General features: G+C 33.6%; 1 protein-coding gene across 3 annotated transcripts in view; it reads left to right on the plus strand.

The window, feature by feature from the left end:
* PCCA (propionyl-CoA carboxylase subunit alpha) overlaps nucleotides 1–16,593 on the plus strand; it is a 228,113-nt gene that overhangs the window by 91,939 nt on the left and 119,581 nt on the right. For all 3 annotated transcript variants that reach the window (XM_087937924.1, XM_087937925.1, XM_026708397.2), the window contains 3 exons: nucleotides 943–1,017; nucleotides 6,747–6,815; nucleotides 10,492–10,567. In XM_087937924.1, coding sequence (XP_087794050.1) covers nucleotides 943–1,017; nucleotides 6,747–6,815; nucleotides 10,492–10,567 — 220 coding nt within the window. The remainder of the gene's footprint in view (nucleotides 1–942; nucleotides 1,018–6,746; nucleotides 6,816–10,491; nucleotides 10,568–16,593) is intronic.

A 16,593-nucleotide genomic window follows, 5' to 3' on the forward strand; every position in this document is an offset into this window, starting at 1 on the left:
TAATGGTATTTCAACATTTTATATAACTTTGCTTATTTAGAAAAGCAAAAAAATACTGAGCCCTTAAAAAATGGTCTGAAAAGAAAATGTGGTTGCTGTACATTTCCTGGAGATATTATAGACTATATATCAATAATAGGCTATGTGGCCAACCAATAGTAGTATTTTTAGAACATCCTTTTTATTTGGAATTGACCAAGTTAACTTTTATAAATGGTGCCACTGGGATATGAAAGCAAAAGTTGAAAAAGTTGTTTTCTATTTTAAAGTCACTGTTAGAATAATTTTTTCAGGTCTCTTTATATTGAGTAACACATGTTATTTTATGTTTTTTTTCCTGTTTACTCTTTTCTTCTGAGTGTTCTTAAATGACTGAGAATTTGAATGCAATAATACATACAATAATGTGGAAATTTTATTCACATGTTTGGACCGAACTACGATTGCATTTAAACTGGGGTGCATGTCTTAAATATAACAGTGTTATTAATTTATATACGGTATGATCCTAAAAACTTGAGTCTTTTATACAGTTCCCAGAAGTACTTATCTGTGGAGTATTACTCTCTGTGTGTGTTTCTGTGTGTGTGTGTGTGTGTGTGTGTGTGTGTGTGTGTGTGTGCACCTGCGTTTGCATGTGTGTGTGTGAATGTGGGGAACGTGTGTTCTTAGCTTGCCCCTTAGTATTGTGCTTTCTTTTAGAAAGGTTGCCCTTGCTTTAATAAAGGCACAGCAGGAAGTTTTTAGCTTTAACAAATCTTCCATGACTTGAATGGAAGAAGCAGTTTCATAACCCTACTAAAATAAGTCATTTTGAGAACAAAATATAGTTGGTCCATATTTAAAGTAGAGGAAATGCTTAGTTTTCCAGTGGCTTAACCTTGCTTCCTGGGCTTTGTCTTACAAAGTTAATACCACTCTGTGTTTTGAATTTCATTTTAGGACCCTTACAAATCTTTTGGTCTGCCCTCTGTTGGCAGATTGTCTCAATACGAAGAGCCCCTGCATGTCCCAAATGTAAGTAATTCTGATGTTTTATTATTACTTATTTTCAAAGCATGAACAATTCATAGATTTCATAGTGTTTTGCAGATTTAGAAGAATTCAGGACTTCTTAAGGCTAGTTGTCCTAAACTATTTCTATAAACCAAGGAGGAATATAGTTATTTATATTAATTAGTGATAATTAGAAATGAATTGTACTGTACCCAAAACAAACACAAACAAACAAACCTCCAAACACCATATATCTTGGGATGTACATCTAAATAAACTCAACTGTTCTACATAGTCATTCTTTAAAATGTTGAACAAGCCGTGACATAATTCTGGCTTTTATAATGGAATGCTTCGATTTAGATTTGAAGCTTTTTAAAAGCTGAAAGGTATTTTTCTATACATAGTGAAATACTGTACAAGTATTTATCCTGTACAAGTTTTTTTTGGAGTTCTTGTTTAATTGGTTTTTATACAAAAGGCAAGTGCATTTCTGTTCTTCAAGGTAGCCAAAATATTGGCTACATAAGCATGGAATGGTGTTGGCTTTGTGAAATGACAAAGGGGATACTACTGTAGACATGGTTATTTACCATTATTAGCTACATGGGGGAAATGGGGAAATGATATACTCCTGAATTTTAAATTTGGTGAAACTGAATATAGGATTTATTTGATTTCTAAAATTGTTTTTGCCTGTATGATTACTATAGAAATTTGGCCCGGGGTGGGTGTGGCTTTAAGAATTCAAGCTGTGTTTAAAAGCAGAAATACAACGTATAAATGTTTAGTAAATTCTATATGATATTATATGGAAGATTTAAACACACAAGCACACATGTTACAGAATGTATCTTAATCATGTTTAATGAAACCCAAATGAACTAAGGAAGAATTTCCAGTAATTACTCTGGGGATGGGTCGAGGTTTTTCACCATCGTGTAATAGCTAACAGGATGTCAAATATTTTGCCCTTGCAAGTTTTTGCAATTTGCAATATTCTGAACATGAGACCTGTTGAAAGTACAAGTGATAATGGACAAACTCTACCTCCTATGGTCTTTGTCCCACCAAATCTTTCTTCAATTAATGCTGCAGCAGGAGTTTTATGTAATAACATTTGCACTTATGAGCCATCTAGAGAAAGAAAAAAACAATTAAAATACCTTAAATGTTCTGCTTACTGCTGTTATTTGCTTGTGCGAATGTTGCATGTCAGCTAAATGGATCACAAAATAGATAAAGTGATTGGGTGCAAGAGAGTGCATGCTAAGCTTTGTCTATCATTATTGCTGGGAGCAATCAAATTGATGCCAGCAGGACAGTAGATGTGTTGACAGCTGTAATTATGTATCTCCATGGTGATCACTTTTGGCCTGTCATGGAGGCCTGCAAGGCCCCTCCTTTGCAAGCATTTAATCAGATTGGGCTGTCACTTGTCAGGTAGACATGGTGGGTTGGGAGCTGTGCTTAGGGGAGAGGTGAATTGAAAATGAAGGGTGGGAGATGCCTGATAGATTCACATGCTCCATCATGATACTGAGGGAAGAAATTTTAATTATGTTGGACGCCTAAGAGTAATGATTTTTGAGGATTTCATATGAAGTGCCTGGGCCTTTCCTTTTTGGTGTGCTCTCACCACTGTGTTAAAATAGCACTTTTTTTGCAAATTGTGTTGATTTATTTTGTTTTTCTTTTTATAAGCAGCAGGGCACATTTGAAAATAAGAAAATATTCTGTCAGTTGTACATGTCCTATAAATTTATGGAAATAGTACAGTATAACATTTCTTTGCATTTCCCTTATAAAGATTAATTGTTTCTTCTATTTCCAAAATTGACCAAAAGAGAATTATTTGCCAAAAGAGAAAGGTATAGTCAGAGAGGTCTGGTGATTAAAGTACCAGGCTAGAAACCCAATAAACTGTGACTTCTAATCCTGCCTTAGGCCACAAAGCCAGTCCCCCTGTCTCAGCCCAACCTACTCACAGGGTTGTTGTGGGGAAAATAGGGAGGAGGAAGGAATATTAGGTATGTTTGCTACCTTGAGTCATTTATAAAAATAATAATGGCAGGATATAAATAAACACTAAATAAATAAAAATAGTGCAGAAGTACAGTTGCGTTCAGTGATTAAAACTCCATGCTTGCAATGGTCATGAAATTATTATTTTTTGTTTAATATAAGTGTAATAGAGTTTACATGTGAGCTCAGACTTGCCACAAATGAAGTAACAAGACATATCCTTGTTTATATGCACTCATGTTGTAAGACGCTTGGCAACAAATACTTAAAGTAGTGTTCCTCATTATAGGCAATTACATTTAATAACATAAGCGGTGCCCTGATGGTTTATTTAGTTGTTATTTAGTTTATTTGTGGCCCATTTAGTCATCCAATAAGCTCTTTTCAAGGTGGACAACCAAATGCACAAGAAAACCTAGTAGTCTCCCAGTTGAAAGCCTTCAGAGACAGTCAGAATGCCATCAAAGCTGATTTCAGCTCTCCAAATTCTCCAGCTATCATGATCACTGTTGAGAATTTTGAGAATTGAAATCCACACATCTAGATATTGGTCAGATTGAGAAGCTTTTGGGGGTTAATGCCTGTGTATGGAATGGAGAACTTGCTCTTAACCTCGGTGTTGGGATCCTGTGGCAATTTTATTACCATAGATTCATACTTTGCCTTCAAGAAAAGAAGGTGACTAGATTTTTCATTTCATTTTTCAGTAGCGCTGACCTTTATGTTGATAGGAAACATTCTTTTATTATTCTAATAAAATAAACAAGCTTTCTTTGCCCTCACAACTTAAGATGTTATATGTTAGGAACTCTAAAAGCCGTATTGTAAACACAACAAAAATGATTGATAGTCAAACCCACTTAAATTCAAAAATAGCTTTCACTTTTTAATGGTTTACTTATAATCCTGCATTTTTTCTATCTCTGGTATGTATTTATACATGATATTTGCCCTTAAAATGTCTCAGAGGTTGCTTGATCCTAAATAGAATTAACTAAAAAATACATTTTTCTGGTGCTATGGACAGAGACTTGAAAATCTTGAGGTTAATAACTGTAGTTGCTGTTACTGTTAAACTTCATTTGAAATAGCCTAGTATTATTTATAACATACTAGAATGTACTTGCATAAATGTATCATTTAAAAAACAAAAACAAATGTACTACTTGAGGGAAATTACAAGAATAAAAATATATGTAGAATATTACAAAATTACTGGTGTCAAGTTTTCCTGAGCTGTTAAACCTGTTTCATATAGCATTATCCTAGATACCTAGTTTCCTATATACAGAGGGAAATTATCTGTGTTTTACTATTTTACTGGAAATTAGGATTAAAATGTAATATGTTCACTCAAGGCTATATACCATCAAATTGAAAACTGACTATAATTTTTTTTTTAAATTTTAAATTTTGATTCTCTCTGTCGGTTTATTTTCATGTGTTCTGCAGCCAAGCAAAAGAACCTCTAGTCTCAGGAAACATTAATAACAGTATCAACTTCCTATTTTTAAGATGTAGATATTAACATAGGAAGCCCTTAAGAAGACTGCACCATAAAGTTCACTAAGGTTTCTGCAAAAATAGAACCATTCAGTAAATAAAAATCCTTTTTTACCTATGTAACAGCACTGTTTTACTATCCATTAAAGTAATTAAGTTACAATATCCTATATGATCCATATGGAATCTGTATTCAATGGCATTAAAAATGCTTTTTTCCAAAGGCAATTGGACTTTCTTGGCTTTTTTCTTTGAAAACATTTTGCTTCTCATCCAAGAAGCTTCAATGACCTGCATGATTAAGAATCTCCATAGACCAGGGGTTTCAAACTTGTGGCATCACGTTGTCGTCACCTGACGTATCACGACTTTCCCCCCCTTCACTAAATGAGGGTGGTGTGGCCAGCGCATGATTATCTGGCCTGAGGGCCGTGAGTTTGACACCCTTGCCATAGATATTCAGACATCATGAACAACCTTTTTCCATTTACAAAGTTCAAAAGTTTGCGATTTTTTAATCGTCACAGCCTTGCTATGTTAGCTTGCAAATAATAGTACATGTTTGGAACGTCAAAGGCATAACTAATTCAAATGATTACTGCCACATTGTTGCATAACAAATCTTGTTTCATGAGGAAACATATTCCCTTATTTTTGGGTTATTCTGGCTTCCTTTTTAATTCTTTAGCTTAAATTTTTTGAAAAGGTGCACAGTATGTTTATATTGGAAAATTACTTTATTCCCTTCCTTGTTTCGTTCTTAAAATTCTAATTTTTAAGTATGTATTTTGTGGTGAAAGTGATGCAGAATTTTGAAAGTTAGTTTCCTTTTGAACCTCAATAGTTGTGCTTGCATAATTGCTCTTCTCCTGTGGAATGAGGATAGCTAAAATCATTGTTTTGATGACTGGGCATTTCTAAGGCATCTTGTTTGTTTTCTAAAGAAGGTGCTTGACAGTTGCTGTTTGAATTAAGAAGCCTGCATTAATAAATGTGTAATTATACAGCACAATCCATCTTTTTTTTTTCATCATGGAAGAATGTGATGCAGTTTTCATAGAGTAAAGCCTATTAGGACATGTCATTTGGATAATAAAGTCATCAGTGTGACCTCATGTGGATATTGTAGACAAGAGGTTCTACATCTGGTCCCTTGATAATTGCCTAAATTAAAATCTAAAAGCCTAACAGCCGTTGGGTTGACCTCTTTCTGCCTTGTTGCAGACAGATGAACTGCTGTTTTATTACAAAAAAATTCTTTTCCCCAGGTGAAGATTGAAGGGAGTTTCTAAGCTGTTTCTTTCCCTCAGTCCTCCAAACCCAAATGCAATATTTTGTGTTACATCTCTTTTACCTCATCAGGTTTAGTTTTTCTTCTCAAAATTATCAGACTATTAAATTATCTTATTTTTTTAAAAAAGTAAAAGTCTATGTGTTTCATTTAACATGCTTTACAAATTTCAAAACCAGCAAGTACTTATTCTGGAATTAGTTATTTAATAATTAATATTTATTTTTAATATGCAGCCTGGTAAAAAGTAAGTAGGAGATTAAAATTATATTAATGAATAACACTAAGTTTTGTTGGTTAATTAACAGTTACCAGATTCTTCAAACAGTTCAGTAGTTACTAGAGTCTTGTATGTATGTGTGTATGTGCACACATGCCTTCATATGTTGATGTATTTATCTTTCCCACTCAGTCTATGAAAACCTATTTAAAACTGTAACCTTGCAGAACATAACTGCAAAAACTCTCTGAATGTCACTAGAACTGCATATTTGAGAGAAATACAGGTTTCAGATGAGAGTGAAACAGAAAAGGAAATGGTTGCATTTATGAAAGTTAGAAACCAAGAATTAATAGAAGCTAGCTTATCAGTTCTAAAGGTTTTTTTTTGGTATACCTGAGTATTCTTCTGGAGTAGTAAAATCCTGGGTGTAGTAAGTTATACATAATGTAATACAGAACACAGATATTTTTTGTGTAAGATGTTGGTAAAATCAATAACTACAAACATTTTTATGGCAATGATGAATCCTCTAGTGGAGGATTTAAGACTTAGATATCAAAATAGAGAGGTAAGATTTGTGGAAACTTTGCCTTATGGTCCATTGCAATAAATGCAATATTCAAAAGAATGGTCATGCTTACTACTGTTAATAATAACTAACCCCAACCTCCTCCTATTATAAAACTAATTTATCCCAATTTGTTCTAGGTTCGCGTTGACAGTGGCATACAGCAAGGAAGTGAAATCAGTATTTATTATGATCCCATGATTTCAAAAGTAAGTTAAATTTTTATCCATTGAAATACGCATGCTATTTTTAACGTATGTATATAGAAAAGTGCAATTTTCTCATAAGAAAGCTAAAGAGAGTCAGTCCTTCTTTTGGTAAAATCTTTGCTATCGTGATCCATTGAAAATATATAATTATTTCATGCTGGTTACCTCTTAAATGCATTTTTGTTTCATTCTGTATGGTAACAGGATACTATTTCAGTAGAATATAACTTATTTTTGGAATGACATTATTTAAGAAATTAGCTTTATTTTGAATTCAAAAATCTTATGTTTCTTAAATTACTACAAACTTTTAAAACATCCTTCATCACAGTGTTTTGTGAGCATAAATCTTTTTGTTTAGCTTTCAGTTTTAGTAGGGACAATAGTGACATCTGAGTTGACTGTGCTTTACACTTTTTAAGTCAAAGTATAAACAAGTCTTTACTTCCCTTTTCTTTATGACTTTGACCAAGACACAATTAAACCTGAACATTTCTAATAAACTATTAATTCCTATTTATCTAAATTGGGACATTATGATAACAAGGTTCTGAAAAGTCATAATATTAAATCATGATTGTTTTCCTAACCTGGTTTGTTTTGTAATAATAATTGAAGCTTGCTACTTTGTAAGAGCACTAGTTAGAGTTTTCCATTCTTAATTGAAAGGTACAAAAAACAATTTCTTATTCTAATTAATTATCTCGAGTTGTGGCATCTTGGGCTTAGCTGTTTAACCTGAAGATGCTTAAGCTATAGTAGAATGAACTATTATACTTATAGATTCTTGGAAACATCATGGTTTCTAGTTTGTTTGTTTGTTTATTTATTTATTTTATTTGTCAATCACTTACAAGATAATAAGTATAAGTATAAACATAGTTATGGATACATGAAATGGATACATATAAGAAAAATAAAAAGAATCAATAGGACAGGGATGGTAGGCATGTTGGTGCGCTTATGCACGCCCCCTACATACCTCTTAGGAAAGGGGTGAGGTCAATAGTAGACAGTCTTAAGGTTAAAGTTTTTGGGGTTTGGGGAAGAAACCACAGAGTCAGGTAGAGTATTCCAGACATTGACCACTCTGCTTCTGAAGTCGTATTTCCTGCAATCAAGTTTGGTATGGTTAACCTTGAGTTTGTATCTATTGTGTGCTCTTGTATTGTTATGGTTGAAACTGAAGTATTCATTGACAGGAAGGACATTGCAATTTTATTGCATTGTATCTTAAAAGGATTAAAATCTGTCTTGTTTTTGTTAATGACTGTACTTTAATGTTTTGCTGGATACGAAGCTCAATTTCTTATTAACATTGGCGTATTAAGTCTGTTCCTTTAACTATGTCTGAAATTGGATGTCTCAAAATTAATTAATTGGACAAGGTTTGGTTACAACAAACTGTAGCTAATTTGAAACAGAAGGAAAAGATTCTATTTTTTTCATAGTTAAGCTGGTTGAGAGGACTGCTGTGCTACAAAGAAAAAGAAGCCTGCTATATCAGGCCAAGGCCCATTGTATTACAACACATTGTTTCCCACACCAGCCAATTTAGATGATTGTAGAATGGTCTCAGACAAGTGGTAGAGGCGTACTTCTCCTCACTATTTCTGCTCTACAATTAGCATTTGGAGGCATATTACTTCAGGCCAGGAGTAATATTGCACCCTCAGTAGTAAAAATCCTTGACATATCTGATGTCCATGAATGTATCCTGACTCTTTTTAAAGCCTTTCAAATTATTGGCTATAACAAGATTTTGTAATGAATTCCACAGGTTAGTTTGTTGTTTTCTTGTTGTAATAGACTTTCTACTTTCCAGCAGAAAACTTTACAGAAGTTTATTCTGTAGCACAAAACTGTAATAGAAGATTATCCAGAGAGTTATGTTGGTCTTTTCTTTAGTATGGTTGATACTTCTTTGTAGTGTAGAATACATTTCAGCTGAACCTCATTACCTCATGTCCTCTAGCCATTATAATTCAAAGCATCTGCCTCTTTTGTTTTTGGTTTCTTTTATTTTAATTATCTCTATTTTGAGAAGTTTCACCATTTGTATTCAAATGTGACTGTGTTTCCATCTAGTTAACAATTTCCATTACATCAAAAGCTAGCTATAACACTATTGTGATCTGGATTCCTTATTGGTTTTACAATATCTTGCAGTAGTGCACAAACACCAGTTAAGATTTAATTTAGAATTGCATTTTCTTTGGCTGTTTCCAAGATCAATATTCTAAGGCACAGAATTTGATTTTTAATAATTTTATTACTTTTATACTCAAGTTACATGTATTGAAGACATCTGCAATTGAGCAGCTAATTATCAATTTCTTTGGAAGTATTGAAAAGGAAGTAATTTCTCAGGAGAAGAAAATAGAACTAGCAAAACTTTTGACCTGACAAGAAATTAGTGGAGACAATATAATATATGAAAGTGGGGAAAATCCAGATAGATTTCCAGTTGAATGGAACAGAAATTTTGTAGATATATTAACAGTTATATTGTTAGTGGTATATAATAAATAATGCAATCTTTCTATATTTCTCCTATCATTTTATATGACCTATATTATAGTATAGGGAAGACCTTCCTGGGTGTGCAAACTAGAGATTAGACTCTTGGCTCGTGGTGGATGTTTAACTGCAATACTATCCAGAAAGCCATAGAAAGTAATACCACTGATAATTCCCCATCTTGATTTAGATTTATAAAAAATAGACAAGCATCTGATAATAACCATTCTAGGACTGATATTTTACACACTGTAGCTGATAAATTAGTACCAATAGAAAAGAATATTTGTAGCTCAGAGTTGAACTTTGGGGTTCTTGGTACTCTGAGTTTGGTGGTTTTCTTGCACATATTTCATAGTATATAAAAATAAGAGCAAACCTTACTCTCTTCAAGCACTGATGATGTTAACTTGGCTTGATAATGAAATATCTACAAGAAAACCACCAAGCTCAGAAAGCACCTGTGTGTTGTGTCTCTTTTCAAATGTGGTCTAGCCACATTAAAAAAAATTAAAATGTTTTAGTTTTCCATATGATATTCCCAGTGTTTATTGATAGGATGGGATCATTGGATGTACTCTAATTTTATTTTAAGCACACACACAAATAAAAAAAAATTCTCTTCCAGGCTCAACCTAACAACATCAGTATCACTGCCAGTCAATTTTGTCTTTTGTTGTTCAACTACAAACTGCACTCCTCAAAAAAGTTGGGATTGTTCTTTACTGTTTTATCATACGAGTGGTCAGAAATCATGTAACTATCGATTCTATAGATGCCAGTTTGTCAGAAGTTGATAAATGGTCTTATAAAATCACCAGATGTAGAATGTGATGTAGGAGTCTGCTTGAACTGCACCCTGCCAGTGCTGAGAGAAAAAAACTAGAAATATGTATATAACTTATGTTTTGGATATCATATTCCTAATTTGGAATAAGATTTATGGACACAGTATGCAGTGAGGGTTGTATGTTGTCATACCTTCATCTGGCAAAAATAATAGACAAAATTCTAGCTTAACAGAAACCATAAAGGTTGAGGAGTGAACGTATGTATTGAAACTTAATATTAAAAAGGAATTGTGAAATAGCCAGCATGTTTGAGTCAAAAAGATTTTGGTTGTTATAGTGTTCATTTTTTTAAATGTGTGTTCTAGCTGATCACCTATGGATCCAACAGAAATGAAGCTTTGCAGAGAATGGAAGAAGCCTTGGATAATTATGTTATAAGAGGTAAATTACAAATATAATTTTTCTAGGGATCGTGGCTTATTTAACTGTCTTAAATCTTTTATAGTTCTATTTTAACAGAGTTTAAGCTAACTTTATAAAGTTATGTTTTATGCTATATTGGTTCTAATGTTTTATAATACTATATGATATTTACTATCATTCTGGTCAATGGCTTCCTTCCTTCCAAAATGGAACAATTTGGTAACAGAATACAAACATGTTTAAATGAAGCATTAATCTCTTTGCATCTGCAGTGACACAATTAGTTATTCAGAATAACTATATATTTTCTGTATAAGGACAATTGAGTCTAGTAAGCTTTAAATATTTTTTTGTCAAATAAAGCATTATTTAAAATATAATAAGTTTTTTTATTGATAAACATATCTTCTTGTCTACAAGAATTCAAATCTAATTCTTTTTTTCACTCAGTTGTTAAAATTTGAGTATCAAATTGTTTCACCACTAACAATATTTTATCAAGCATGATGGAGAGAAAGTTTCCATCGGATTTATTAATTGCCTGTAAGAGATTAGGTATTTCTAAGACTGAAAATGTTGCAAGCCAGCCTGAAATGTTAGTAGGTGTTGTAAATACTGCTGTTGATCCATGTGAGGCAAATAACATTTGCACTAAAGTGAAAAATGATTTTAAAAATTGTCATTTTCTTCTGTTAATTAATCTAAAGTATAAATCCCAGTTTCCAACAAAATTTTCATATAATTAGTTCATGGCATCAAAGCATGAAAAAAATAACCAAAACAATCACTTTCCAGAGATAACGTACCGTGTTTGAAATGGTAAATAAGATGGTATTTTGATGTCAAGAGAACCCAGCTAGATCAATTTTGCAAATATTTCACAACAATATTTTTAATTAAAGTATAAGATGAAGAACAGTTTACAGACCTTCTAATTTAGTTTATTTAATGAGGTTTACTATTTTCCCTTTCAGTATTATAATGAAATGCAAGATTTTCGTACTAAAGAAATACTGTATATTATAATACCTTTATATAGTAATTGAATTAAAGCTTAGATATTTGAGAGGAAGGTTCAAATCAGGAAAAAAAAATCACACTGCATGTTAGCATCTCTGAATTTTGGCTAGGAGTCCTAAAGATGATATTCCTCATTTATCTAGTTTGAGCTGGATGGAGTCTGTGTATTTTGTTAGCATTGTATAAAGTCTTCCTGCAACTGCTATTTTCATTGGGCCATTTTTCTTAAAACATCATGCCTTTCTGAAATTGAAGCAGTCAGATTGCTGTGAGGAAACTTTGTTTTGCACTCTTGGAAAAGATTTGGTTTTAGATTGCTACCACGTATGAAAATTATAAGTTTTAATAAAATGGTTACATAATGCAGAAGTAACTTAGCAAAATGCATGGTTTACTTTCTGCATTTAACTACACGCGGAAGCAATAGTAATATTTGCAGGTACTTAATCAAGCCTACATAATTCCACTCTTGCCTGTAATGCTAGTGTTATTAAGAATGATTAAAGGACACATTTTCTTCTTCCTCCTAATTCTTTTTATGGACAGTTATTATTATTTGAATACCAGTAGGTAAAGATTTGATGTGATAATATTTAGAAACAGAATTCCAGTGGAGCTGTTACATTTTTTTTTTCATCTCCTCAAATAAGTTGTCTGCTTTTAACTTTCGTTTTTTTTCCATTAGAGATAATTGTGTAATTCCAACACTGCTGGATTTCAAGGTTTTGACATCTTTCTTCCTAACCCCCATTGCTGAACTCCGATAAATCAGTGCATTAAAAGAAAGAAATGTAGAAAGCATTCCCTCCTACTTTCCTTCTGCTTATATGACCTTTACTTCCAAGAAAGAGAAGTCTAGTAACTTGAGAGCTTTAGCACATGTTTCCTTCTTAAAAAAAAAAAAGATCCAGCTGCTGAAAAATCTTCAAACTATATGAAATTGTGCTTTTTTAATGATATACTTTTATTTGGTAATTCTTATTTGGTAATTGTACATAGCTATTTTTTTCATCAGGATCATCAGTAATATAGAGTTTTAATTTGGCCATTTCTTTCTAGCTGTCCAGGTTGACATCTGAAAAAGATGTAGCATTGGCAAATGGTTACAAAAGCTGCAATATAGTGGAGCACAATCTATGTATATAAAAGTGAAATACTATTCACGCATCATCACAAAATCTCCAGAACTGTAAAGCCTGCAAACTTGAAATTTGGCACATGTTCCTCTTGGCTTCTAGGTGCTCCCTAAGAAAGGATTTTTCAAAATGACCATCAGAGCATTAGTATTTCGTATATTATTATTAACATGCTCTGATGCTAAGGAGTTCTACTCCCCTTCCCCACCTGAAAAGAAATCTCTTCCAAATGCAAAACACAAGCAGAGGAGAGGAGTTTCAGTTTCAAGATTCAGTTTCATAGCAGCAACCAGCTTTAGTACAGAACAGTTGAGCTAAGCCACGCCCAGGCTGCTTGCTGTCTCCTTGCTCACACAGCAAATATTGATTCAGTTTCCAAACAGCCCTCAACTCTCTCACACACTTGACAGGATGCTAGCCAGAAGAATACTGATGGATGCTGGTAGGCAGAGGCAGAATTTTTCCTCCTTATTTTCCTCCCCCAAAACAAAGCCTGACCACATAGTTTTGTAGCGAAGCACGGGTATTGAGCTAGTATAAAATACAGCTATCTTTACACATTTAGATAGTACAGACAGAGTTTTGGCATGTTTAAAGAACTCCACAGTTGTATATTCATATCATTTTCTGATCTCTCCACCCACTAAATTAACCTATTAGTTCTTGATGTTAATATCAATGAGAAAATCCCTATATTTTTATTACTTGCATAATTCTTGTTTTAGAAAATGTTCAGTGTTTGGGTTCAGAGTTGTAGCTAAAAATTATCTTATGTATAATATAAATTCTTGTTAAGAATGAAATATTTTAATGTATTTACAGGTAGTCCTCAACTTATAACATTTGTTTAGTGATCGTTTTACGTTACAGTGGCACTGAAAAAAGTGACGTATGACCATTTTTCACACTTATGGCCATTGTAGCATCCATTGCTTAGCAATGGAAATTTTCAGCTCTATTGTGGTCATAAGTCGAAGACCACCTGTACTAACTTACCTAAGCTTACATATTAACCAGCTTCCAAGACTGAGGCATTTATAGGTTCTATTCTTATTATATTGGCTACTTCTGCTAATTTTTGATCTTTTTAAATTTCAAAACGTTAATATCACTGTATAAGTTGTAGCAATTAATATTATTATATATATTATTAAATGACTACCTTTGATCCACCTGCCATCAGTTCTTCTTGCTATGTGACCAGCCCATTTCCATTTCAATTCTTTTACTCTTTTAATAGCAACATATACGTCCATTTGTTCTCTAATCCACTTGCAGGTCTTTCTATCTTGTCTTGTGATGCCAAGCATGTATCTTTCCATAGCTCTTTGTGCCACTCATAGCTTTTGTATCGATTGTGAGATTAGTGTCCATGTTTCACCGGCATATGTTAGAGCAGATAGCGCACACTAATTGAAAACAATGTTAGCTTGGGCCAAAAATTTTGAACACAATATTGAGTTAGAAGATTGGGAAAAAATGTGGAACAAAAACTATACTTTAACAAAATCCACTGCATACAAAGAAAACCAATACAAGATGTTTTACCGTTAGCATTTAGCCCCAACAAGGCTTGCAAAGATGTATCCCAACCTAAACCCTAACTGTTGGAAATGCAAACAAGCGCAAGGTACTTTTTTCCATGTCTGGTGGCTGTGCTGGAAATTAAAAAATATTGGATTAAAATACAAAAATGGCTAAATGAAATCACCCACTGTTGAAGAGAGTTGAAACCTGAATTGTTTCTCCTGGGGATCATTAAGGGTGAATACCCCCAAAAGATTAAATATCTGACTATACATATTATTATGGCAGCAAGAATTGCACTAGCACAAGCTTGGAAAATGTCTAACATACCGTCAGATTGTTTAATAATCCAATTTTTTTTTGAATGCACAGAAATGGATAGACTCACCATAGAACTGAATAACAAGGAAGACTCAGAGCAGCGGTCGCCAACTGGTGGGCCGCGGCCCCCTGGTGGGCCGTGAGAAAATTTTGGTGGGCCGCAGAGAAATCTCACTCCCAGAGCACTCCCACAAAGCAATTAATCCAGGCTGCGCAGAAACACAAGGCTGTGTGCCATCCATGGCCCACGGGAACCCTCCCCTCCCACTCACTCCTTACCTGGTAAACCTGCCTGCTAAATTGCTATTTTTCCTTTTTCTGGCCATCATCTGTTCTGCTGTGCCGGGAGATTTAGATTAGCTAGGAAGCAGGAAATGGTTGGATTTCTTGCTTTCTAGCTAGTCTTTAGATCTTCGGCTCAGCACAGCCAAACCTCCCTTAGGACTGAAGGTTTGCTTGCAAGCAAATTCAGTGCAGACTCACGGCAAACAAATTTGAGAGACTGAGCTAGCTGACGGCAGATAGATAGATCACTGGATAATTCTGTGAGCAACTCAGTCTGCCTGCTTTGCCCCATTTTGGGTAAAAGTTGCTCTTTTTTATATAAAAAATTCAATATTTACATGCATGGTATGTTGTGAGTTAATTTTATGAGTTTGCTTGCAAGCCAATTTTATGTGACAAACTGAGCTAGCCAATGGCAGATATATCTCTGAATGAATCTGTGATTCTGTGAGCAACTCAATCTGCCTCCTTTGCCTGATTTTGGGTAAAAGTTGCTCTTTTTTAATAAAACATTCAATATTTATATAAATATATATATAAATATTGATAATATTTACATATAAGCCATGCCCAGCCAGTCATATGACCACCAAGCCACACCCACAAATTAGGCCACTCTCACAGAACCATTTAGTGGTCCCTGGGATCTAAAATTATGAGTTTGGTGGTCCCTGAGGTCCAAAAGGTTGGTGACCCCTGACTCAGAGTATTATGCAACTTGGAACAATTAGTATCAATGGATAGACAGTAGAAATATGAAAGATATAGGTTAAAAATAAGTTTATTTTTTTTCTTTTCTCTCATGTTGTATATGTATATGATTAATGAGAACCTGTTGAAATGGATGAACATTTGGAATGTATGAATATTGCCAAGATTTGTTTTTGTACTATCAGAGAACGATGGTAAATAATATCAACTTATTTTCTTTTTATAGATACATTTGTATTTTAATATTTTAATTTCAATAAAAGCTTTTTAAAATTAAAAAAGAAAAAAGAAAACTTTTCTCTTCAGGCATAGGGAAAGGTTGTTCTTGAAAATTATGCTTAGCTTGCCAGATACCTACCAATCACATTTAACTTTCCATTCAATTGATGGTCCACCTGATGGTAAGTGGACCAAGGCAGTCATAGAATGGATTCCACTTGATAAAAAGCAAACACAGAAGAGACTTAAAACAAGACGGAGTGGTGACATCAGCAAGTATTGCGGGCTCAATTAGCAAAAGAAAGCTTAGGACCGTATTGGTCGGAATCACGTGGAAGGGGCCTTCATCCTGCAGTGGGTAGACAATGGGTAGAAATGATGAATGATGACATTATTAAATAAATTATTAAAATAATATTATATACAAGCTATATGGCATGTTAAGCGCTCTGTTTCTTTCTCCCCCTCTTCTTGGTTATACTTTAATATATTAAAAAAAAATTTTTTTTAAAAGAAAAAGGCTGGGATTAAGTAATCAATATTTCCCAGGACATATCTTTAATACCAATGACCTGCTTGTATTAAAAATGACACTCGTGCCACATATCATTTCAGATAAATGAATAGGAAAAATCATGTTCAAAATGTCTGTTCAACAATTTTCAGGGATAAGAAGTTGTTATGGAGACAGATTACTGTTGTGTCTCTGGTCCCTTGATTTGTAGAGACAAGGCTGCAAGCATTCCTTCTTTACATATTTTCACAGACAGAGAAGATTCCATTTGGAGCACATTCCTAAGGTATATAGGATTTTGTAGAGTTCAT

Source organism: Pseudonaja textilis, chromosome 8 (assembly GCF_049901715.1).
Source record: "Pseudonaja textilis isolate UNSWEBS1 chromosome 8, rPseTex1.2, whole genome shotgun sequence".
In the NCBI taxonomy this organism is placed as follows: Eukaryota; Metazoa; Chordata; class Lepidosauria; order Squamata; family Elapidae; genus Pseudonaja; species Pseudonaja textilis.